Source organism: Ambystoma mexicanum, chromosome 2q, assembly GCF_040938575.1.
Source record: "Ambystoma mexicanum isolate Mex_15411 chromosome 2q, UKY_AmexF1_1, whole genome shotgun sequence".
NCBI lineage: Eukaryota > Metazoa > Chordata > Amphibia > Caudata > Ambystomatidae > Ambystoma > Ambystoma mexicanum.
This window is the reverse complement of record NC_090924.1, coordinates 967,270,172-967,297,139: the sequence shown is the minus strand read 5'-3', so window position 1 is coordinate 967,297,139 and position 26,968 is coordinate 967,270,172. Positions and strand designations below refer to the sequence as shown.

At 45.9% G+C, this 26,968-nt stretch overlaps 1 protein-coding gene across 2 annotated transcripts in view; it reads left to right on the top strand.

Moving 5' to 3' along the window:
- Window positions 1-26,968, top strand: part of KIF15 (kinesin family member 15) — a 2,141,222-nt gene that overhangs the window by 1,338,286 nt on the left and 775,968 nt on the right. For both annotated transcript variants that reach the window (XM_069648268.1, XM_069648269.1), the window contains exon 24: window positions 162-248. In XM_069648268.1, coding sequence (XP_069504369.1) covers window positions 162-248 — 87 coding nt within the window. The remainder of the gene's footprint in view (window positions 1-161; window positions 249-26,968) is intronic.

The following is a 26,968-nucleotide window of genomic DNA, read 5'->3' as shown; positions in this document are numbered from 1 at the left end:
ATAATCCCTCTCCATTGACTCTGTTGCCCCGGGCTGATGATGGTTGTACTCCAAAACATCAGGAGAGCCGCAGGTTGAAGACCACTGGGCTAGGTCTTCAGGAGCAGTACACCAGGCAGGTTGCTTTTCGAAATGTAACTATAACAAGTCTTCCTCTGTAGTTCTTGCAGATGCAGAAACTGGAACAGGATGTGGCTTCTACCAGAGCACTTATTGTTGATCTTGAGAGGACAAACAAGGAGGACAAGGTAGTCATGTTTTCCATTTTGTTGTGCACCTGAAAGCAAGTTAGCTGAAAAACATGCTTGTACAATCATCCTTTAAAAATGTGCGCTCCCTTTTTTCTTATTGTGGGATGTCTTTCCCTGCACTTGGTGGGGCCCGAGCAAGAAAATGAGGCATCTACCTACATTATCAGTTGTCTTCGATGCCCCTTTATTAGTTTCTCTTCTGAGACACTGGACGTTTCCAACGCGCTCAAACATTTGCATTCATATTCTGTTCCAGATTACCAGAACGGTTTCTTTCTAGCAGAAGTGTGTATTTCTGGTTCTGCTTTCCTATTACACCACACTGGTGAAAGATGGCAGTTTTTTCATGGCACAAATTCCTTTAAATGTTACCATATCCAACATCCCTTCTCCATTTAATCAGCACTGCCTTTGAGCTCCAGTCATTTCATGGAAACCTTTGTGATGTTTTCAACTAAGTCTTTGTTTTTAAGTGCCATTAGGTTATTTGTTGTTTTGTATATCACGCTTAAGCCTCTACAGTGGCATATAGGTATTTTTCTTTACAAGATGTCATAGGATATTCTTACTTTATGAAAGGTAAGTTTTCAGGTATTTCCAGAAAGCAAGGTGATTGTTTTCCTTACTTGGCTCATGTGAGAGATTGTGCTCTAGAGTTGTAACCTGAGCTGCGAAAGGACATCTTTACCACTTGAAAAGTTTAGTGGAGGGACTCAAGATTAGACAAAGTTGAGAAGCTAATTCTGTCTGGCCTGTTGTGATGAAATCTGCTGGATAACATGTTGCTTTGTTTTTAGTCGTATGTATAAGCATCGTGGTCGAGGGGTTGGAGCTGGTATGCTATAGTATAAAGAATGATCTCTATTTCTAATTGATACTTTCCTCCCACAGATTCCTCTTCTACGAAATCGATTTCAGCCTGTCTGTTCAGAAAGCTTTTTCTGCTTTCCACCAGGTATTGATGAGCAGCTCCGGAGAGGCCCCATCACAGCCGCTTTTGTGCCAGAATTGATCTAATCCGTGTACATACATTGATCTGCCCGCTCCATTTACTGCAGTTCTTTTACTCCTGCAGTCAATGTGCAAGGAAAACATTTCTTGTTGAAAACGTACAATGATTTTTGCCAGGAAATGTTATGTAAATCTTGCTTTAAACCATGCAACTATTGTGGTTGTATATCATTGTCCGACCTGCACCACAAGTGTCTGGTGCCTAATGATACTGGAGTGTGCTGCTCATCGAGCTTCATGCACCCTATGCTCATCAGGGAGTAGGTTGCTAAACTACTTTTATCAGCAAGCTTCCGGTTGTTATAGATGATGAAAGCAGACCACTGGTATTCAATCGCACCTGCACTGATGTAGAAGCATGAAGTGCTAAATAGGGTTCAAAATCTCCTGAGGGCAATCCCAGTTGATGAGTTTTTCCCAAAGTTTCCTGCGATTGACTAGGTCAAAGGCCTGGGTGAGGTCTATGAATGCCAGGTATAGGTTCCGATTTGTTTCACAGGCTTTTGCCTTTAGTAGACTGAGAATAAAGATGTTGATCCTCGTTCCTATGAAACTGTGTGCTGCTCATCAAGCTTCATGCACCCTATGCTCATCAGGGAGTGGGTTGCTAAACTACTTTTAGCAGCAAGCAAGAAAGGCACGCCACAGAAGTCCTTTTCAGAATCCTCCTCAGATTTGTTCTGCATTTAATTCTCTTCTAGGATACACCCCTCTTCCTCTAGGAAATACCATGCAAGTCAATGTGCACGTTTGAGCTGGAAGGCTCTGGTACCATGAATATCGGTAATATCTGGTGTGCCCAAAATGTCTTTCCATGTTGGAGGAATTTTTTGTATGCCTTTCATTATTGATTTTCAAACAAACACTGCAACGCGACACAGAGACCATTAATTCCATCGATCATCTTCATAGATACACAAGGCAGTTCACAAAATTGTGACAGAAGTCCACACTCTCATCCATCTTCAGGCTTCAGTTCATGTTTAACTGTGGGGGTTCCTTTGTCACACTCTGCTCATGCGACTAGATCCTTGCAGTTGCTGTCCCGTTTGTCGCTATCCTCCGGTAAACCGGATAGAACCCGCTCAGTTATTCATGAAATCCCATATGTATACTCTTAAGAAAGCGCCAGACAGATTATGCTCTTTTCCCCTTTTATTTTCTCTGTTTTTATAAGGTATCCCTTTAACCCCTCTTGTTTGGTTTTGTTAATTATTTTACAGCCCCTCTTGGTTGAAAAGTGTTTCGGCTACTTAACCTTTCTCAAAACCGTGCTGGTTCACCTTCCGTGTAGTTACATTGATGGTTGCTCTTGTTCCTGCTTCAGTATCCCTTAATGGTCCTGGGTTAATCCCTAATCTGGTAAAGAAAAATTACCAGCAGGTAATTTAATGGAACAAAGTGTCCCTGTCTCTAGTTATTTAATGTTTTCCTCTTTCCATTTAAACTGTTAGCCATGGCCAATTACGAGTGCCGTTCGTTAAAGGGAAGATCTCCGATTTCTGGCAGTTTATACATAGACCCAAGTATGCCCCAAGCTCCTGAGCATATAATGAGATTATCAAATTGTGGGAGTACAATTTGACGCCCTTATCCAGATGTTCAGCCCTAAACTTTTCACATAAACATTATATAAAACTTTTTTACATTACAATTAATCTATACATTGCATATTTCATAGTACTAAAATTCATCATTTACATAACTGTGTAGTAACATGATTCCTTGATGGTATCCATCACATCTAGATGTCATTTATATTTATTTTTTTATTTCATTAGATAAAATTGAAAAACAATTTTTACAAAAACTTTAATTCCTTGTTTCCTTAGTCACTTTAACTGTGTCCATTTTCTCTTCGGACTGGTTTGAGCAGCTGGAGTTTCTGATGTTTCACTTGGCAATCTTCAATATGTTTTTCCTGTTTCTCTCACATACCAATGTCTTGTGTAGAATAAGTGTCACAGCTATCACCCATGAAGTCTTTTCTCCGCTCGTTAGGCGTTTCGACCAGTCTTCTTCGTCCAGAGATCGCATTTCTAAGAAATTGTGTTGAGATAAGTTGATCTCAAAGATTTTGTGCCTGGACAGGATAGCAACAAATGTCTTACGGTTTCTGTCTCATCTTCATTGCCACAGTGTGGACACTTGTTCGAGGGCGATTGGCCCCTAATAGCCGGAACTTCGTTTGTTGCCAAGAGGTTTAAATGAGCCCTCAAAAAGGTGTTTTGTAAGACCTTATTTGGGAAGTTTCTCATGTATTCTGGGATAACATTCACCTTTTTGTGATTTACTCAAATGTTCATTGTCAATTTGTTGAGTGCCTTATCCAATGTGTTAATCCAGCCACATTCCTCCAGTTTCTTTTTAACCTTGATACGGTTATTCATTGGTTCTTCTGTAGTGGATATCTTTCAGGAGGGTCTGATTTCGCATTTGCCACTCTTTTAGCATTCGATTTTGTCCTCCTTTAATTTCTGTGCTTATGTCTGGAATTTTAGGTCGAGTCGAGCGGGGTGTTTTCTTATATATAGCATTAGGCCATTTTGTTCGATGACTGCCTGGAGTGACGTCAGGGACAGTTCTCTCCTGATCGATGCCATAGGCAGATCCAAGACTTTCCTCCAATAGAGGCCTTCTAGTTTTTGCCATATTTTTGTAGGCATGTTAGGCATTGCTTCTATTCCATATGACAGAGATGGAATGACTTTGGTCCTGTCAAAGTGTATGGTAGGTATAAGGGAGAACCTTCCAAATCTTTTGTCCACAGCTTTTTTTAAAAGATCAAACCATCATATCTTTCCTAAAAGCAGACTCACCTAACATATTATTTCATTTCTTTTGCCAGTATCTCCTTCTCAAAAGCCATCTATACCTGGTTCAGTGCTATTGCTCTCCCCAAACTCTGTCCGCTTAATCCATTTAGCCAAAACTTTTCACCCTGTATTTCTTGGAAACCCTCTGCCAAGTACCTGTAGTAGTGATGGTAATATTTTTGCATAAAGGGGCATCCAGTTGGTTTATAGTCATTCCATCCACAGCCAAAGCATCTAATGCCATACCATCTAAAAAAAAAGCATCTAATGCATTTTTTCCTTTTTTTTTTTTTTAATGGGTGGGGGTCCTCCGACCCCTTCTTTTTTTAACCTTTAAACCCCATTTTTATTAAACTAAACCCTTTACCATCTAAAAAAATGTATTAGATGCTTTTTTTGTTTAGATGCTTTTTTTAGATGTGTTGACCAATGGCGTCCGTGGACATCAGGCTGGTCACCATCAAGACGGCCTTACTAGTCGGCCTTACCTCAGCTCGCAGAGTCAGCGGGATCCAGGCGCTGGTCTCCTCGGAACCATATACCACCTTTCACAAGGGCAAGGTAGTCATGCGGACGCACCAAAATTTCTGCCCAACGTTCCATCTGCGTTCCACTTGAACGAGGAAATAGTCCTTCCTATGTTTTTTCCCAATCCCAAGGACAAAGCACAGAGTGCTGCACTGCCTGGATGTCAGGTGTGCCCTGAAATAGGACCAAGGGCTTCCGCAAGTCTGATGCCCTATTTGTCACTTTCGGAGGCTCAAGACCAGGCTATCAAGACTCAAAGGCTTCCATATGCCGCTGGATGGTCTCTGCCATCAAAGAAGCGTACGAGGGCCAGCGTAAGGCACTTCCGGCCAACATGCATGCCTACGCAGTCAGGGCTAAGGCAACGGCCATCGTATTCCAGTGCCACGTCCCTTGGCAAGTCACAAGCAGGGTGGCCACTTGGGCCTCTCCCTCAGCTTTCTGTAAGCATTACTGTTTGGATGCCGGCTCTAGATCTGATGTGGCCTTCGGACAGGATGTTCTCAGGAACCTATTTGCTTAAGGAGGGTCTCCTCTCTACCCTCGGGCTACATTCAGTTGTAATCGCCCATATAGTCTGGAGGGAAGGGGACGGGACGTACGAGTAATTATAAGTTACTCCCCGTAGTGACTAACGTACTCTTAATCCATAGTCCCCTTTCCTCCATACGTCCCAACCTCCCCCCAATAATACTTGTGTCATTAAGCAATGTTAAATCTATTGTCGACGTGTCAATGGGGACTGAGGTGTGGTCGCCGGAGGGCAGTGTCAGGGCAGTGCATGCTCACTGGGCCGCACCCCTGCGCGCTTCGAAATTTAAAGGGAAAGGTTTTTTCTGGTAAATGTTCTGTCTCCCGTCCCTTGGAAGGGACGCCCATACAATATGGAGCAAAGGGGACTATGGACTAAGAGTACGTTGGTCACTACGGTGAGTAACTTTATAATTTTTGCCTCATGGCCGAGTATACTTGTTGCCATGCACACACTTTCACGGATCTTAGATGGCTTCTTACCCAATTTCTATATTTGGTCTTTTCCTTTTTCCTTAGTAAGCCTGTATCTCCTTCATTCATTTCTATTAACTCAATTTTCCTTGGGGATTGGCAAAGTAATTGTTTCTTTACTTCATCTCGTTTTCGTAGGGGTATATGTTATCTCTTATCAGTCACATGAAACAGCTTTGTTGTATCTAAGAAGCAGTTAGAAGCAGTTAGTAGTAGCGCCAATCCATGTCATTAACACATTATTCATTGCTATCTCCCCTATTACTGCTCTCTCCTTATTCACGTCCCTCAGTAGCTTTGCCTTTATCGAGAGGACACCATGATCGCTATATTCAGAGAATTTTAAGTTCATCTTAGCTACCTTGGAAAATATGTTCTCGGACGTATATATATAATCTAATATGGACGCCCTGCCATTACTTCATGTATTAGCTGGGGGAACATCGCCTTTTAAATTTCCATTGCATATTTTTAGTCTAAACCTGTCTAAGAAGTTAATCAATTTTATTGTCCTCCCTTTGTGTGCCCCTCCTTTGCCCTCCCTTTCTTGTTCAATAAATACCCCTTTATCTGTAATAATGTACTCTAAGCATTTATCATTCTGATCCCCAGCCAAAATTATCTCGGTTCCTCTTTCCATCACCCCCATACTTGCGATAGCCATAAGGATGTAATCATGAATTTCTTCGGTCATGCATTTATTTGGCGGGTCGTATATATTTACAATCAGCAGATTTAGGCAAGTAGATAGCTCTGCCTTCACCATCATGACATGTGGGGATTGGCCTTCTATTTTAATCACATTTGCTTCTATTTCATTGGATACCAAAGTGAGGAGGCCTCCATATGGTTGCCCTTTTACTCCTTTCTCGGCATATCTCAAACTCTGGTACCCGTCAAACATACTTTCATATGTAAGCCACGTTTTCCTGTATCAAGATAATTTTTGAAGACATACCGAGTGAAAGAAACATTTTCAGCTAACAAATGCATGTGTCCCCTAGAGTACCACGAACAGATACCCAAGACTTCACTATTAGCAATTTCACTATTAGCAATCATTTGTTGGCTTTGGGAGGAAAGATAACCATTCCAAATGGGATTTAATCCCTTTATCTTCTGACCCTTTTGATATCAATGGATCTTTGAATTTTCTTTGTTACTGGCATATCTGCTTTCAATTTGTTGGTGTTCGTTTTTCCTTGCTGATCCAAATCATATCCCCATTTTAGTAATGAGGGAGCGTTAAGTCTAATTAATTGTGCCACTTCCATATCTTTACAGTGAATTTCCGAGCAGATAATGTCCACATTCTTTAAGGGTTCTATGAAGTCAGTCCCTACTTTTCAACATATGTAGGTACATGATCGAATAAATTTAGTAGCAACAATCTATTTATAGGGGCCTTTTGATAGTCAAATAGGCGGGATATAGTGAGACATGTTGGGTGATTCTGTTTGTTAAATACAGCCCTCCTTGGGTATAGTCATTGTTCTCTTTCCTCCATGTTATCTTCTTACTCTCACTATACCCTCATTTGCGAGGTCTAAAACATCAATCGATTCTTCTAATTCAGAGTCCTCAGTGCTTTCATCCATAGACACGACGTCTGATTTATCTTGAAGAGTGTCTTCGGACTTCGGAATTAATCCTGTTTTTTCATTCTGTCTCTTTGTAAGTAGCCACACGGTCAAGTTTCCGACTTTTAGAGATTTTCTTCTGGCTCTCCTTACAGCTTTTTTCTTTCTTCTTTTTGATGGGACCCAAAGTTTTTGTGTAACTAAATGTATTATTTCTTCCTCCACTTTGGAGTTATTCTCACTAAAATTATTATTCTGTCTCTTTTTAGCTCTCCTACTTTGATCTTTTCGGGACAGCCTCTGAGAGGTGTCCACTTCATTTTGTTGCTCACCCATAGTCGATTCCAGTGGACCTTCTTTGGTCTGGTCAGGAGAGATCGCACCATCCTTCTTATTTACCCTTTAAATAATCAGGGGAGGGGGGCAGTTGCTTTCCCCATACCTATATCTGTTTTCAATTTTCCCACACCTTGTATGATCTGTTTCAATATAGCGTAGCGTTTGGCCACTTTGTTTACCAAAACATTCTCTTTAGAGCACACTGCATGGCTTCATTATATATAGTTGAATGTCTGAGGGTTTCTGATACCACAGTGACTTCAAATCTGTCACTTGAAATGGGGGTTTCAAGAGTCTTTGGGATTGATTTATTCTCGCAGCCCTGTCAAACATGGGGAGATGGATAGTCTTTGCTGAGGTGGCTCATGTTCCCCTTTGGTGCCAGGTGTCTTGTTCGGTGTTCTCTCATGGTTTTGTATTGGCTTTTCATTGCCCGCTGCCAATGATAGGCATAATTTCAGAAGAGATTCTTCATGATCAATACGTAAGGATTCCGGATTTGTCAATGTCTCGATCTCCCCGCTCTTAGCTTGCAAGGTATTACCCTGGATTTCCTCCTGGGGGGGCCAAGTATTTTGTGATTTTGGTGGGGTCTTTGTGTATTTGGGTTATCACTGCTTCCCCGGCCTTAATCTGCACAGCTTTATTGCATTTTAATAATGCTGTGCCTTCCATCCTATTTTTGGTAGATTTATTTCCTCACAGTGAGTATTGTTTTTTCACCGGCAAAGTACAATGGTTTGTATCACCCAGTAAGTGTTGTTGGTTATGAAATTTCCTTTCCTGAGCGCTGGTGTTTAGTATTGATCCCCTATGTGGTGGGAGTAGTCACAAAATACGCAAACTGCAACCTCTTACATTCCAAAATTCTCACCTGGTAATTGCGTCGCTGGATACTGTCAAGGAGGATTCTGAGGAGAAGTTTGCAGTTCACCGCCGTGGTCTTCGGCTATATCAATCGTATTGTGTATCTCCTTCAGCAAAAAAACAGGGGGAGCAGGCAGCGAGTGTTAGATTACCAACCGTTAGCGACTAGTTCCAAATAGAGTGCTTTGGATTATCAGCTAATCGCTACCTGCGGCGGGTACCAAGCCGCGAGCTTCAAGCTGACCACTGCACGCAGCGAGAGCTGAGCTGCAAGCCACAATCTGCCAAACACCAGGCGCTCTGCTCCCAGCACTGGTACAGGAATGCAGGATCCTCCTCTCCAGTAATAGTAATGGGTGGAAAGACTCAGCACTCATCGTCCGACTGACCGAGTCCACCACTCGGCACTAGCAAAAAGTAATGAGGAAAGTGGGCACCCCTGTATAGTCCCCCTTCCCATCACAATTATGGGAGAAAACAAACCATACCATCAGTGCAGAGACTGGCACTGGGAGATGTATACAATAACTTTGTATTTGAATAGTTTACCCAGTCCCAACCCCTTAATAAAAAAATAAAAAAAGGGCCCTCCCATCGAGTCGAAAGCCTTCTTGGTGTCCAGTGTAACTGCTATAGCCTGTAGAGATGGTTCCAGCTGGTCTATTAACCTGTATACCCTTCAAAAATTAAAAATATTGGTCCTCCCTGGTACAAACCCCATCTGATCTGCCCTTGATGCATGAATCTGATCGCTAGTAATTTAGCAAACATGTCTGCGTTCATAAGGGATATGGGCCTGTAAGATGAGCACTGCACCCGCTGCCTTTTCTGGTTATAGCAGGACTGTGGTTAAAGCTGCTGTGGTGGATTTCGGTAGGACACCTGTCTGTATAGATTCATTGTACATTGACACCAGATGATGGATCAACCCATCCGTGAAGGCCTTATTCATTGCCAATGGGACCCCAACCATTCCCAGAGGCCCACTCACCCCATCCCAGACCTTTTCGATCATCTCTGGTATGGGTTTATTAAGCGCTTCCCTCATTGCCCCATACACCCAAAATAACTCCACGTGATCCAAGTATCTTGCAGTATTCGTTCCAGGCTCCTGATGTCTCGTACTGTAAAGCATGGCATAGTAGTCTACAAAAAAGCCTTTAATAGCCTCATCGCTCCTGTTCTAGGAGCCATCACTACCTTGAATGGCATTGATGGGACTGCTTCCCTCATCTCCCTTCACCGTCCAAGCCAGCACCCTGCCCAGTTTGTCCCACTGCCCATACTCTTACTCTTGCCTCCCTTGACAGGAATGGAATTTCTCAGTTTGCCATTCCAAATGGATTTCCTTCTCCCATGGATTACTCATCTATGATCTCCCAATCACAGCAATGCTGTTATCCAGAAATATTTCTGCCGGCCAGGGGTGCAGCGTGGCTGTGCAACAGCTCTATGCACCCGAGCCGCATATGACTTTGGGGACAGTATATATTGAGGCGTTGCTCCCTGTGACGTTTCCTATGCACTCTAGTTTGCTAATCGGGAACCTGCTCATCGAGCTTTGAGCTTTTTCTCTGCGACGTGCCTATTCAGTCTGAGGCCTCAGACTTCAAACCGTGGCCGGACTGCAGTGGGCAAATTTCGGTTTCAGATACGCATCGGATTTGGCTTTACTGCTTGGGCGTGTGCCACAATGGCCAGGATTGCAGGCCGTGCCAGTCCATTCATCCGAAGGATCCAGGAAGGAGCAACGAAGGCCATTTTCCTGTTGGTCCACAAGGCAAAGGGTGAGGGTCACGTTCAAGGATGTACGGCAGGGGCCTGCACTCTGAAGAAAGGGCGGCTACGTGCAAGGAAAAAAGGCTGCATCGGAGGAGGTCCCGCTCAGAGTCCTCGCACCAACACTCCTCTTCTTCCTTGTAAAAAACAAAAAGAGCCACTGCTCAAAGTATTCTCCTGAGCGGCTGGCTCAGGTACCCTTTCCTACCCAAGCCTCCGCTCCAGAAACATCCATCAGAAAGAACATTACTGAGATGCAAGTAATTTGTTCTTCTCTGATCCTCACCAAAATGTCCTGCCGATGGGTGGTCTCAAACTGTGTTTCCAGGTCTTTTGTTGTGTTTTCTGCCTTCATGGGAGACCGTCTCAGGTCTTTTAAGATTCCTGCTTTCCTTGACAGACACCCCTAAAACAAACTTTAAACGCCTACCCTACTCTCCAAACATCTTGTAAATTATATAATTCCATACTTTGATGGATCACCCAGGCTGTACCTGAAAGTGGTATCTTTTATGTACTGGCCCTATCCACTCTTGGATATAATTTAGTTTTCAAGTCCCCTCCCCATATAATGTTTCTTCAAATGGAGCCAATCTTCCAGATAAGCCATGGAAGAATTCAGGGGCGTCTATATTGGGAGCATACGTGTGGTCTAGTGTTATCTACCGTATTACTAGCTATTCGCCCACTCACTTTCAGAACTCTTCCCTCTCTGTTGCTATGCGTCTGAAGCATCCTAACCCCTGGGATTTATGAATCCGTATTGCCACACCTTTGGCATGTGAGGAGTACATCGAGAAATATCTGTGTGCCCCATTTGAGGCCAATGTTAGTAGTCACTGCGAGGTTACAGTGAGTCTCTTGTAAGAAAGCAATATTCACCTTGTGCTCTCACCCTTCTGGTTTGAATAGTGATTTTGCCCAGAACGTTACTGGACATTTATCTAATATCTCACCTTTAGGAATTAGTCATAACCTTCCTTGCCCCACCCCAATCCTCCTTTATCCTGTAACCAAACCATGCAGAACTTCCATCCCCTCATTACAACGTTTCAGGCCTTCTTTTGAGACCCATTGTTTTTCATCAACAGTTCCACATCCCCTTTTCCTCCTACCAGTCCCCTAACTCAACTGATCACTGCTGCCCCCCCAAAGAGGAATTAAAATTACTCTAACATAAATTAACACAATGAAGCACTCTTATGTGGCACACTCTGTCCACCGTCACCCTTCCTCCTCCCACCCTCCAATTTCTAGGAACTGAAGTAGGTGGGGACTGTAATCTATATATACCTTTTTTAAACCCACCCTCCAGTCGGCCAATTTCCATCAACCCATCTCTTCACTGTTGGTTATTACCAGTCAACTTTGCAACAGTTCAAATATCGTTCTTCTCCCGGCGTTCGCTCAGGTGCATGAGTGCTCTTAGCTGGACGTCTTTTAAGGCTTTTGAGGAAGTCCTTTGCTGTGGAAGGTGTCTTATAGAAATGGCACAACCTCAACCTGCTTGCATCAGTCTTACATTGGACGGGTACATCATGGAGTATTGCTGATGCATTCATTTTTCTTAACTGTATCTTCACTCCACTGAAGGACCTCCTTGCCGATTAGACCACACTGGTAAAATTTGGGTAAATCAATATAGCAGCTTCTTGATATCCCAGGGTGCCTTTTTCTCTGGCCAAATGAAGGATGATCACTCAGAATGGCATGCCACATGCCATAGAGCGGCCTAGTGGTGAGGGTGTGATGGGTTCTCAACTCCGAAAATAGGTGAATCTGCACCAAACATATCCTTTCGCATTTTTTCAACAAACATCTCAACTTTCCACTGTTGATTCAGCTGCCCCAGGAATATGTATGTTCCTTTGCAACCTTGCTTCCAAATTCTCATTTTTTTCGCCATAACTGCTTTTACTGTCACTTTCATGCTAGTGAGTTCCTTGACCAGAGCAGTGTACATGTCCTTCAAGCTGGATATTTGCCGCTCTGCCTTATCCAGGCGCACCATTTTGGTTTACCCACGTCTGCATTTTTCTCGTTTTCCTCCTCCACCCCAGCAATCTCAGAACAGTTTATGAACTGTCTCTCTGCATTTCGTCGCTGGATGGCTCTCCGATGCCTCATGCTGACCTCTTAGAAAACATGAAATCATCTTTCTCCCAGCTGCCAATGCTGTTCCTCCACCTCCCCTCTCGCTTCCCTCAAGGCATTCTTGCTCCCTAAGCCAGCGTTCCCAATATTGGTGTCTCTTATAGCCATTTATGCTTGCAAAAAATCATCACTGCCTCTGCTGCTCGTAACTTCCTCAACCTTCAAAATGGGTCCTTTTCTTACTAACCACTATACGAAAACTCTCATCTCCACTCTTGTGCTCAGCAAACTGGACTACTGCTCAAGCCTTCCTCTTTACTCCTTCCTCCCTCTAGCCAAAGTCTTCAACTTTGCAACCCGCACTCTATACAACCTACCCAGATCCTCCCCCACTTCTACATACCGATAACATGCTGGTTGGCTCTCCTTGCACAACTGCTTTCTTTTCAAGTTCCTTCTACTCTACAAAGCGATCAATGGTCTTACTCCTTAGTACCTGTCTGACTTTGATGGCATTGATGACTGCTTCCCTCATCACCCTTCACTGTCCAAGCCAGAACCCTGCCCGGTTTGTCCCACTCCCCATACTCTTAATCTTGCCTCCCCTGACAGGAATGGAATTTCTCGGTTTCCCATTTCGAATGGATTCCTTCCTCCCATGGATTACTCATCTATGAAAAAAAAGAAGAAAAAAATACAAAAAGAAATGCATCTTGTATGCCCAGCTGCTCATCTGCAAGGATAGTTCCGGATGTTTGAAAGACTACATCTGCACAACGATTTACTCAGATCCCAGGCTTTTGGCCTCCGCTTCTAAAGTGCTCCACCCCACCCTTGATGCTGGCGCTGTACACTTTGGCTCTGAAAGCGCCAGTCGAACCAGCATCTACAATGCAGCTGGCGCCTGTGCTCTTTTTTTTTTGCTTCAAAACTGACTGCTGATAAATTGTTAAAAGTCCAATGACAGGTTTGCAGTTAGAGAGTTTAAGGCTATTTTTGAAAAAGGAGATGATCCATAAGGATTTTGACACATCCCTTACTGGTTACTGCTTGGGCCTTCTTTTCTGGAATGTACTCTTCCTGAAGAGTTGGAGACCTGATGACCAGTCATAGGGGGTCACTATTGCATCTGGCTCATAACCTCTTTTCAGCTATCCGTTTTAACACCTCTCCAAATTCAGAGATTGGTATCTCAGTCGTCTGCATTTGGGCCAGATTTTGGCTCCTTTGAAACCATGTCCTCCATGGCTGGGAACTCCCTGCTATTAGTAGTAGTTCCAACGGAACTGCAGGCTTACGCTATCACTGACCTCCCTAGGCCAAGGGTCAGTAAAGTCCCTTTATTACCGTTTAGTAGGACTCTAAATGAAAATTGTGCCTACTTAGAACAGACAGGCTTCGCTCTTTAATGTCAAGAAGCATATGGTACGTGAATGTAGAGCGGCTTCATCAGATCCCCTTTTTCTTACCTCACATCCAATGCCAGAGAGTCTGGTGGTCCAGGTGGCCCCAGATGGCTCCATACCCAAAGCATCCCCCACAACACCATTACACATGGAGTTCAAGAGGCTGTATGCTTGGTTGAGCACGATTTTTGCTGCTGCTGTTGTAACTTGGAGGACCTTAAATGTGGCCTTCACATTATCTTGGTATTCCTATGCACTTTGAGAGGTGGCTAAAGTGTCAGGACACACTTAGTCCCAACCTTGTAAGGTTTCTTTTCAACAATTGATCCAGGACTGCAAAGGAACAGCCACAAATCTATTACAAATTGCTCTAGATTAAACCAATTAGATAGGTCCTTCCATGGCCACATGTGCATTTATCAGATGAGAACTGCAGATGTTAACCAGTATACCGAAGCAAAACTGGTGGACTTGCCATTTGGCAGATTTGATCCTTTTTGGCATCAAGAAAGATGAGTTGTTTAAAATAAACCAAATAAATCCAGTCCTTTAGGAAGACTTCAACTCAGGAGGGACTTGTAGCTCCGTCTCTGCTGTTTTTTTTCCAAGAGATATCATCCATTCCCTTTCCCTCCGAAGGACCAGAAGTCTGGACACTCTGCATGGCCAGCAGCATTTTGCAGTACGTAAAATCTTACTGCGTTTCTAGGAGCAGAGGCTCAAGGTAACCAAAAGCATCTGCTCGTGACCACCTTCCAGCCCACCCGCAAAACCACTTTAATGCGTTCTTCTCAGTGAGCACAAGTCCCTAAGTAGACTCTGGTGTCCCTCACTACTGGGAGCTGAACGGGGAGAATGTGTAGCAGATTTTCTCTATTTGATTGTTTCCCCAAATTTACCTCTTTGCTTCCAGCTAATACAAGATGTGCAAGATACTCTGCTCCAGGGATTTTCATGGGAGGTCTCGCTGGACAATACACAGGTGATTCATTGTGATTTGTATCTATTGTCTGCATTTCCAATTATTCTCCTGCATGGGGTGTGGCATGCATTCATATGCTCTTGAATATTCCCTGTCGTCAGGCTGGGAATCCTCGGTAAAAGAAAAGAGTTTCAATTTCACTTAAAAACTGTATTTCTCCTCTAAACCAATCACAGTCCTCTGGGTCATGCTGCCCCCATCCAATGACAGTCCTCTCCCTAAGCCCTTCCTCTGGCAGCCGTCTTCGGATTTTTACTGTACGCTTCAGTGTTGGGTGTCCTCGAGTTGCTCTCCAAGCTATTTGTATGTTTTTGTGTTTTTCAATGAGAGAATTTCAACTTTTGTTGCACAGAGCCTGTGCGCTCTTTCCTTCATCTGCTGACAGCAGGGACCCGTTGTCTGTGAAGTTCTGCTCCCCTCACTGGCTAGGCTTCATCAAAGGTTCTCGAAGGCCATCTTGGGCCTACTTCGTGCCCTATGACCATGACGGAGGAGGAGGGAGGGAAGGTCCCTCTTCAGGCCCTGCACCAGGCTCTTTCTTGTAAGACAGATCCCAGACTCTCACCATCCCCCTTTTCTTTCTAAATATTCTTGGCTTAGCTGTGGTGTTTCCCGGGGCTGTGCTTTGTCCCCCATTCTCTTTAACATCTACATCTTTCTGCTGATTTGCCTCATCCACTCTTACCGCATCAGGTGCTACTCGTACACGGACGACACCCAGTGTCACGACTATCTGCGTTAATCCTAACGCGATGCCTGACCCCAACATGGCGGCTCCTGCAGTCCACTGCAGTATGTGCAGCAGTCTAGTTGCCGCGCCCCAGAATGCCTTGCAACGTGTCCAGGCTGACGCGCCGACAGTTTATCTGCCTGCTTCTCCCAGACAAGGACGCGTTGCTACTCTCCAAGGAGCTTGCGAACGCTATGTGAGTCCGTGTCAGGGAATCCTCTTCTCTTTCTACTCAGACTTAACTTTGGGGCATATATTCTTTTCCACTTTTCTATTGAAACTAATTGATCTTTGTTGTTGTTTGTGTGTTTACATTAGGACGTTTCGTTGCCTTCCCGTTCTGGGGTTCTTTCAGAGCCGCCCAAGCCACTCGCCTTGGGAGAATTTGTTTTCAACATCCGCCTTCGACCGGTGTGGGTTACTAGGGTTTCCTTTGGTAGTCATCCTTTTCTCCTGAGACATTTATAAGAATTTTTGGTTTCTTGTCCTGCGGATTTATAGTTTGTTTTCGTCTTCCAGACGCAACACCATGTACTTTCATCCCTTCTGAACCTCAGTCACTCATCAAGCTAGAAGGGGGTCTCTGTTTATTCAGGGTAACTATTGTTCTCTACTCCCCTCTTGGAGGTTAGGTTGTTTCCAAAATTACTCTTGAGTGTTCATCATTTTCCCTTGTTCTACACCTTCCAGTGTATCCAGTCTTTCAGATCATACCGGATCGTCGGTTACTCTCATTTCTAAGTCTTATTACAATCAGATCCCTTGGTAAGGGTCCCTCTTCTAGAGGTGTCTTTTCCAGTACTAGGCAGAATCATTTCTAACCACTTTGTTTCACTATTTCCCTTTAGCCAATCTGATTCTTCTACTCTGGATCCTATCCTTTAAAGACACGCTTATTCATCACCACACTCCCAGGATAGCGTAATCTACCTCCACGGGACGTTTTCAGGAGTCTACGCTCACTAGCAGCTCCACAGGGTTTTATTCCCCAAGAGGGTTTCCCTGGGAACCTCCCCTTGCCCTGGACTTTGTGCCGGGTCTTTGAGTGTTTCTTGGGGGGAATTCTAATAGTCATCTGAAGCTAGAACATCTCCATCTGGGTACCTTTGTTTTCTACATCCGTAGCTGCTATTCTGCTCCAAATTCCCAGGTGAGAGAACTTCGTTTCTATGTTATCCTTACACGGGACACTTTTGATTGTTCAACAGTAAAGTTTTGTGTTCATTCATAACACCCAGTTACTGATCTGTCTAGATCTGGATCAGGCAGATGTGTCTTCCTGTGTGCTTAAGTGCCTGAGTGCCATGGAACAATGGATGGGGCAAAATTGTCTGAAACTGAATGGGGACAAAACTGAGGTGTTGGTGGTGGGTTTCCCTCCCAATCCTTCACTGTGGATTTCGTCCTGTTGCCCTTCTTCTTTGGGACCGCTCCCAGCCCCTTCTACGAAGGTAAAGAATCTTGGCATTAACAAGTCAGCCAATTTGTCTTTGGCGCCCCAAGTCTCCTCAGTATGCCAGCAGGGACACTTCCAGTTGAAAATCCTTAGGAAAGTGCTCCACCTAATTCCTTCCCCTTTGCGTCCACCTGTAGTAGCAGCAATGATTTTAAACAGACTGGATTACTGTAACTCCCTGTACCTGGCTCAGCCTAAAGGGCTGATTGGTAGATTACAGTGCCTCCAGAATCTGGCAGCGAGGCTGGCAACTGGTTCCCCTTATGGGTCCCACATATCCCCTGTACTCCGCTCTCCTCACTGGCTTCTGGTGGCTCAGCGAGTTCAATTCAAGGCACTTTGTATTGTTCACCAGGCCTTGAATCCATGGGGTAGAGTACCTCTGTGTTAAATTTGAGCGATACATTTCTAACCGCCCATTGCGCTCAGCCTCGGCAGGGTTGCTATCTGTGCCCCCCTTTCGTCGCTCTCGACTGGGAGGATGTGCCTTCTCTATTACAGCGGCACAACTGTGGAACAGTCGTCCTCTGACTTTGAATGCACTGTCTAATCATCTAGTATTTCGGAAGGCTCTTAAGACTTATCTTTTCTAATCCTTTTGCTTCCTCAGGCTTCCTGTGCCCTCCTGCTTGTGTTTCTTTAACTCTTAGCCCCAAGATGCCCTCGGGTGAACGCGTGCTCTATAAATAACCATTCTCCAGCATTGGATCTTTAATGTATTCACATGCTTAGAATATTCCCCGTCGTCAGGCTGGGAACCCTTGGTACATTTATAAAGCCGTTTTCCATAGGAAAAATTTCGACACTTCTGTGTCCTATATACGTCGTTTTGGGCTGCTTACGTGTGCCCCAATAGGACATAGCAGTATGAATGCCCCGCCCCCGCGGCTCCCTTCAGATTTCAACCGTCTTCCAAAGTAGTGGGATCACCTTGTGTCATCTATTTTACTAGGTTGTTTTTTCGTTTTTCCTAATGTCTGGGGAAGCTCTATTTCGTCCGTGTGCTACATGCGGATTAAAAAAGGTGTACGAAGGAGATGGCCATATGGACTGTATATATTGTCTCCACCCCGTACCATTCGGCTGACAATTGTGACATTTGTAAAGGCTTCTCGCAGAAGACCCTCAAACCCCGAAATAGACAGCTGGTGGCTTGTTTGAATGATGGAGCGGGTGCGTACCCCCCCTCGGAGGTAGGCTCCTAGCATAGCTTGGCCTCAACAGCTAAATCTCCAAGGGTCCCCCGCCGTTCAGTATCGGCTGAACCTCTGGCAAAGAAAGTGCATTCGATGGAGAAAAGCTCCTCGGAAAAACATTCCACGAGGCAATCTTCATCAGAAACGAAAACTTTGTAGTCTTCCTCCTCGTTGTAAAAGGAAAGAAAAGACCTGTCAAGATCCTCCTCAGGTGATCATCATAGATCATCCACGATTCAAGATTCGTCAAAACACAAATCAAGTTAAAAAAAAGGCGGGAGCGCCTCAAGATTCTGCGCATCCACTGGTGTCGTCGACGGGAGTTTGATCGTCGACACCCTCACTACCATTGACGCAGATCATCTCTTCAGTGGTTCCACGGAGTCATGTGGCGGTGGCGACGACGGTGACTGTCGAGAAATTAACCTGGTCGACGGAGGCTCCGCAGGAGGGCTGGTGACCGGAAGTGTATGACCCGGTTTTACCAGAGACCCTGTTGCAGCAGGAGGCAGCTTTTTCCCTATCATCCGCGGATGAGGAACGTGAGCCAGTGGTTGGGCCTACGGAACTTGGATTGCAATGGGTTAGCTCTCTGACTCTTTCGAGTGGTGTGAGTGTCCCAGTTACAACCCCGTTGCTCAATCCTCAGGCTGTTTTATCCCTGGAGGTTTTGTCTACTCTACAAACCTTGTTGAGGAGATTGGAGGCGAAGTTACCTCAGGCTGCTCCGGCGAGACATACCACACCAGTCGACGACGAGCCAGGTCCTTCCCATCGACCGGCTTCTATGGCGTCGACGGCGGTGCCGGTTTGTGAAGACCTTCCATGCCCACGCCCAGAGGAAGGAGAACTACCAGAGTCCGAGTCAGAAAGAGAGTCTATATCGGATATATCGTTATCCCATTCTAGGGACCCGACTTGGGAGTCGGAGGCAAAGATGGAAGCTCCAAGAAGCCCAGCTCACCCGTCGCCTCTGGATGACATCGGTTCCTTCCACACAATGATGGGTAAGGCTTGTACCGAGTTTGGTCTGGCCCAGGAGGAGGAGAAGAAAGACTTTCTTGTTTGATCATATGGCATAGAGGAGAAAATCAGTATTTTCGGTTCCCATTTTAGATCATGTATGGCAAGAGGGGCTACGAACAATGCGTCATCCGTTCTCGGAGCCGGCGATTAAAGGTAGACTGGAAAAGAAATGTATGGCGCCTGAGTCTACTCCAAAAAAAAAAAAAGTTTGTCTTCTCAACCTTCTCCAGAGTCGGTGGTATCGGCGGCTGCTGGAAGAAAGGCAAGGTCTCAACATAAATGCACAACTCCTCCGGAGAACGAGGCCAGGAGACAAGATGCCTTTGGCCAGAAGGTGTTGTTGGTAGGGGCAACAACGGTGAAGGCGGCCAATTCTCTAGCTATTATGGCGAGTTATGACAGACAGATTTGGCCTCGTTTAGCACCCATACTGGAACATCTGCCGGACGAACATAGAAAATCTGCGATGTTACTTGTTCGTCAGGGCGAAGAGGCTTCCAATCACTAAATAAACATCGCCGTAGATCTGGCAGAATCAGGCTTTAAGCAAATTAACAATTGCGTGGTGTTGAGGCGACAGGCTTGGCTCAAATGCACCAACTTTCGACCAGAAGTACAATACAAAGTGTTGGATATGCCCTTTGAAGGAGAACACCTATTTGGGGAGAAGGTGGACGAGGCCTTGAAAGGCATGAAAGAAGACTGACACAGCACGCTCTCTTGGGGCCCTCCAGAGTGGCAGACGTTTTCATTTGTTTCGCCCCTTTAGAGGAGCGTCAGGAAATTCCTGGTTCTCGTCATCCAGGGGCCGTACGTTCAATAGACCGTCATACTCCTCTCGGATAAAAGCTGCTTCTCAAACCGCAAGAAGACGTCGAGACTATCGAGCCTCAAGAAAAATGGGAGGTTACTCATCGTCGATGAAGGACAAACAATCAAAAGACCAGCAATGACGAGTTTCAGAACGTCCTGGGAGGCAGGGTGTCTCACTGTGTCGACGAGTGGGAGAAGATAACATCCGACCAGTGGGTATTGGACACATTGAAGTTTCGGCCATTCATTACAATTCAAAATCAAGCCATCGCACATTCCATCAGTGTTTTCGGCTCAGCCCCATCTGCAAATTTTAAAACAAGAAGTAGTACTTATGCTACAAAAAGGGGCCATAGAATTGGTACCTGTGTCAGAGAGAGGTCAAGGAGTTTACTCCTGATACGGAAAGTGGCGTCCCATTCTCGATCTTCGAGACCTCAACAAAACATTAGAAAATCTGAAATTCAAAATGCTCAGGAAGTGATCCGGTCTATTCAACAGGGGGGTTTTCTGGTGTCGTTGGATCTCCACGATGCATATTTTCATATACCAATGCGTCGACGACACAAAGTTCCTGAGGTTTGTAGTCGGGCGGACCCACTACCAGTTCAGTGCTCCCATTCGGATTGAAGTCATTTCCCAGGCATTCACAAAGTGCTTAGCACTGGTAGCAGCATGGTTAAGAAAACAGGGTCATCATGTTTACCCTTATCTGGACGATTGCTTGGCGAGGGGGTCGTCCCCTATAAAAACGCAAGCAAGTCTAGAGGCCACCAATGCAACTTCTGCGATGACTAGGATTTGCGGTCAACTTCGAAAAGTCCTCCTTAACTCCCTCAAGGAACTTGATGTTTTTGGGTGCAGAGTTCGAAACTCAGTCAGGATTGGTGAAAACATCTGTGGAGAGGATTCACAGGCTCAATTGGCTGGCAAAACAGTGGAAAGTGAACACCAGAGTGTCGGTAAGGAGATGTATGTCGATATTGGGGGCCATGGCTTCCTGTATCCCCTTGGTAAACAACTGTCGCCTCTTCATGAGGCCAATTCAAGAATTCCTGGTAAACCGATGGGCTCAGAGCCAAGGGCTTTGGTCGGACAAACTGACTGGCCGAGACAGGCGTGGTTCTCCGACCTGCTCCAGCACCAGTGAAGTTTCAGAAGGTTCCGAATCTCCTTTCCCGGGACAAGGGAACAGTGTGGCATCACAATCCGGACAGTCTCAACCTGACACCGGACTTCTCGGAGTTTGGTACCCTAGCTATCTCATCGGATTGCTGTCGAATTTTACAAGCCGCATGGGCTCCGTCCACGAACACTTCGTAAGCATGCAAGTAGAGGAGAGTCTGCATGTGGTGTAAAGATCGACCAGGTTTAGAGCCTCTGAATATAATTCCGGAACAGCTTCTTCCATATTTGCTGCATTTAGCAGAGAGAGGTTTATCCTTCTCATCGATAAAGGTTCATCTGGCAGCCATTTCGAGATTCACCACTGTTTAGTGGTAGGCTGATAAAACACTTTATGGAAGGCTTATTTCGTATTTTTCCCCCAATTAAAAAGTTTCCTCCGAACTGGAGTCTTAACCTAGTGTTGACGGGACTAATGAAAGCTCCCTTTGAACCTATGGCGGCTTTGTCTATGAAAATCTTATCGTGGAAGTTGGCTTTTTTGGTGGCTATCACTTCAGCACGATGACTCTCGGAGAAACAAGCACTAGTCATTGATCCTCCATACTTGAGATTTTTTAAAGACAAGGTGATGTTGGCGACCAACCCTCATTTCATACCGAAAATTCCTACTGTCTTTCATAAACATTCGTCGATTGTACTACCTACATTCTTCGCGAGTCCTTCATCGGTCGCGGAAAAAGCTCTCAAAACTTTGGATGTGAAAAGAGCTCTAAAGTTTTACCTTCATCGTACTCAGCAATTTAGAAATATGTGACAGTTGTGTGTGGCTTATGGGCCGTCTGCAAAAGGAAAGGCGATCTCAAAACAAGAACTGGCTCGATGGGTCTCTTCGACGATTGCCTTTGTCACTCGAAAGCGGGGAAGCCGCTGGAAAGGCGTCCGAGAGCCCATTCCACGAGATAAACTTCATCTTCGGCGGCGTTATGGGCCAGGATTCGGCTGGGAGATATGTCCGGCGACATCCTGGTCGGTGCCACACACATTTACCCGCCATTATTGCCTCGAACGGCAGCATGTAGACGATGTACAGATGGGACGAGCAGTCCTATTTCATCTGTTTCAGTGAGGTAAGCCCTATTCAGGGGAATGTCCTTTAATCAATATATATATCTTAATGTATATGATGGTTGTTGTTTTTAAACAAACGCGTAAACCGTTGAAGTTTTAAAAAAAAAAAAAGAAAAAGAAAAGGAAAAGATGTGCTTAGGATGGTATTGGTTTGCATCCACACCGCCAAATCAGGAGTACTGCTATACAATCTATTCTAAGCATGTGAATCCATGAAAGATCCAATGCTGGAGAAGGGAATAGTTTCTTACCTGTAACTCCATTTCTCCAGCATTGGTATCTTTCATTGATTCACATGCGGCCGCCGGCCTCCCCTGTATGCAAAATATATATATACCCCCATTCTACTTTGGAGGGGTTGAAATCTGAAGGGAGCTGCGGGGGCGGGGCATTTATACCGCTACGTCCTATTGAGGCACGCGTAAGCAGCCCAAAACGACGTAGATAGGACACAGAAGTGTTGAAACTTTCCCTATGGAAAACGGCCTTCTAAATGTACCGAGGGTTCCCAGCCTGACGACCGGGAATATTCTAAGCATGTGAATCCATGCAAGATACCAATGCTGGAAAAAATGGAGTTGCAGGTAAGAAACTATTCCCTAACCTAACGTAACACCAAATGCGGTCTACGGAATGCGCTTGTGGAGGACAAGCACCTACAATGCCTCCGCTGCCTACACCAAGAACCATTTGGAGGAAAAGTGCAAGATATGCCTCGGTTTCTCTAAGAAAACGACGGACACGCATAGTAGGCTGGTGGCATGGCTTAACAGCAAGGCCTCTGACCCGTGCTCCGACGAGGGTCATGCCTCATCCATTACCGGCCGGTCTGAGGAGCGGTCTTCCAAGTCTTTTGGGGACGCCTGATCAGTGGGGGCCAAAGATAAGGCCAAGATCTCCAAGTCCGAGTCAGCCGGGTTTGCCGCGAAGTGGGTCCCAAAGTGGATAGGACGCAATCAGCATCGCCTTCCGCCTCCATTGCCAGCCTACAATCAAGCTCCTCTTCACAGAAGAAGGCATCTACCCCGGCTAATCTAAGGGAGAAAATCTGAGAAGCCGCGGACAGCGAAGGATTCGCAGCCTACGCAGGCTCAACTGGCACAGGCAAAGACCTTGTCGGCTACTCGAATGCTACCATGGCAGCTAAGGGCGCTGATCCTAAACGGGTACCGGAACGGATACGGCCACGGTGACGAAGACATTGTCGCAGCGGACGGTGAGTCGCCACATTTGGATGCTCCGCATAGGGATTCCTCACTGGACGAGGTGGGTTTGTTTCACTTCATGATCTCCAGGGACTGCTAGCTATTCCAGCTGGTGCCCAAGTAACCAAGAAGGAGGGCTTCTTTTATCAAAGGCGAGAGGCTAAGAGGAAGATTGTCATGGCAGTGCCTTTTCTGGACCAGATTTGGGAACAGGGTGTAGCCCTCATGAAGAACCCTTGCACAGCTCCAACCAAGCGGGATAGGCTGGAAAAGAAGAATAGGGTGCCGGACTCTGCAGCCAAATGCCTCAGGTCGCAACCATCGCCGGACTCTGTGTTGTTGGCTGCTGGAAGGAAGCGGTCGGCTAACCCGTCATCTTCGGTCCCTCCGGACAGTGAGGGGAAAAGGATGGATGTCATGGGGATGAAGGTGATTTAGATTGTGGCGTCCACAATCAAGGCCGCTAACGCAGTGGCGATTCTAGCCAGGTACGACAGGGAGTTGTGGTACAAACTAGGACTGATCCTGGAGTTCGTCCCTGACGATGAGGAGGCCTCGCCCTCTTCCAGGAAGAAGTGGCATCGAACCACGCCATCACGGTGGACGTCGCTGGCGCAGGCTTCCAGCAAATAGGGAACAGTGTCTGCCTTTGTCATCAGGGATGGATGAAGGCCACTAACCTCCGTCAGGAGATCCAAGCGAAGGTGCTGGACATGCCCTTCGATGGGGAAAATCTGTTTGGGAAGGCTGTCGACTAGTCCCTCCAGGCCATCTAAGCGGATACAGTGACGACCCACTCACTGCACTCTCCAGCAGCACTGCTAGTCTTCTTTTTGCTCCTCCAGGGGAAGATCGTGCAGGTCATCGAAAGGGTTCGGCACATCATACGGACAGCCTTCTCGATCCTCAATGGAAGAAGCCTACAGAGGCTGCCTGCATTAATGGAGGACTGCGTCGCTCCCACTCATGCATTCCAGTGGGAGGCCGGGTGATGAGGTTTGTCAGTGAGTGGAGATGATCGCCACTGACAGATCGGTGCTGGATGCTCTCGCCCAAGGGCACACCCTGGAGTTCCAACGCAGGGGTCCTCGTATTCCGCGGCACATCCCTCAGCTTCTGGAAGATGTACGAGCCATGATACGAAAAGGGGCGATAGAGCTAGTTCCCCAACTGTTCCGGGGCTCTGGAGTTTATTCCAGATACTTTCTAATCAGAAAGAAAACCGGGGGCTGGAGGCCCATTCTGGACCTGCAATGTCTGAACAAATACTTAAAGTCCCAGAAATTCAGGATGGTTAAGGTTGCAGCACGTGCTCGGCCAACTGGAAAAAGGAGACTTCTTGACGTTGTTGGAGGACCTACCATTCAGCTTGAAGTCTGCCCCAAGAGTATTCACAAAGTGCCTGGCACCAGTGCCGGCCATCTATGTATACCCGTATCTGGACGACTGGCTAATTCGCGCTTGCAGGAGCTGGCCGACAAGCACACAAAGGTGACTTTTGACGGACTTGGGATTCTCTGTCAACTATCCGAAGTCCTGCTTAATGCCATCACAGAATGCGCTGTTCCTAGGCACCAGACTCAACACAGTGTCTTGCCTGGCATCTCCCTCGGAAAAGAGGCTAGCAGCCATTCAAGGAAAGGTGCAACGGCGGTCATCGACGAAGACGGCCATGGTGCGAGCCCTTATCCCACTGGAGGAGAAAGCGTCTACACAACGGTAGACTCGCTCACCGGCTCGCATCAGGCCGTCCCCACAACTAGGTGAGAAGCCCGTTGTGTACTCCTGCATCAAATATCCAGCCACACCGAGCACTTTGGCTCGTTTCATCCAGATCTTGCCTTCGATTGCAGGATGTCCCCTGATCCAAAAATGGCTGCCCATTTCCTCATTGTAGCCCCGGGAGTGTTTGCCTAGCAACCCTCCGTGCATTTCCCTGCACCTATCTGGCGGAAGAAGCCGGCTGCTGCCCTTCCGGCAAAGGACTGAGGCTAAGGGTTCTGTTTTGCGCCTGTTCTGCGCTGATGTGTGCGACAATACACAATTTATTCCCTGGACAGATGATCAAAAACTATCTGGAATCAAGTACAAATCTCTACTACTGACTGTAACCCGGAACGGACATTGGCCCTATCCTGCTGCTCCCTAGGTATGAACTGCTCTCGTATGAGCCTATCGGCTATATACGTGCTACGTATCTCGCTATCTGCATAACGATTTCTAGTTGCTCATATAATGTTAGCATTTACTTTTAATCTATTATTGACTGCCGTACCCGTAGTGTCTGTTAGCCTACCCACCTCTCACGAGACAGTAATATCACTACCTGACTCGTGCAGCTACAACTGTTTGATTATAATTAATCAAACCGAGCGTTCTGCGCTCAAAGCCTAAGCTTATACCGGTAACATCTAATTTGAGGGTATAGCTTAACATTAACACTGGCACACTAATCCGCTTCTGTCCAGCATTACTCCCAACTTGCTCATCAGCACTACGAACATACTGTACACCCACATGCACAACATCGGGTATAATAACCTGCATGTTATCCTGCGTCTGCCTTTACTGCTTAACCCTCCTTGTCTGATTATAACTACAGTATCTGGATCACCGTAATGTATTAACCTACTTGTGCCCTGATAATGCATTATTTTGTTTACGACTGTGCTAGCTCGTGCACATTAGACCTAGCTCCTGTATACTAAACACAGCTGCTAGAAACCTGCTGCTAGTCAATTATGCCAATTGAGTACTGTGTGACTTTTGTCGTGTATCAAGGCCATTTATTGCCTTTTTGTTCAACTCATTTTAGGCTATCTGATTGCACTTTATAACATTATTGCCACGCGTCTTATCATGCGAAGTGCCTTCTTCTGTAATTCATGTCCAACACAAATTATGTTTTGCTACTTCCTGAAACTATGTAGCACACTCCTACCACTGTATACACTCTATAGCTCTAAGCATTTGACCCCTACCCGCAATGCGGTGCACACAGACCATACACAGCATACCACGCTGCGCCACCCAGTCCGGTGGGATTTGGCTGGCCACTACACCTGCCTCCCAGCTCCTACCACACTTACCTCCACTCAGTACCCACATCTCCTTAACTTCTGTACTATGCCCGGTACCAACCCATATTTGAACTCACCTGCCCTTTGGTTGGAACACTTCGCTACCAAGCCCATGCCTAACCAACCATGTTCCCTCACTCTCAGGAACAGCAGACTAGGCTCAAGATTGTGCCACAAATATCTACCCCCGCACCACCACAATACAACTGAGCACCATCTGCCCCAGGGTCACCTTACACCCACAACCAACCCTGTTAGGGAGAATTCTCTGTTGAGGCTAATTTCCCAAACCTAGTGAGTCCTCCAGCAGCTTTGCTGGATTTTTGGGGTTTATTTTTTTCTCCTGCTAAGAGTAAGACTCTTTTTCTCCCACTCTTAGACATGATTTGAGGTGTTCCTTTGACTTTGTATGTGTTCTATGGGCTATGGGGTCCTTTACCCCATAGATTTTCATGTGTTTTTGATATGTGGGTTTCACAGCACCCTCCGTGCAGTAACCCAGGGGTGTCGTCGCGACCCCCAAACATAGACGCCATATCCTGGGACTG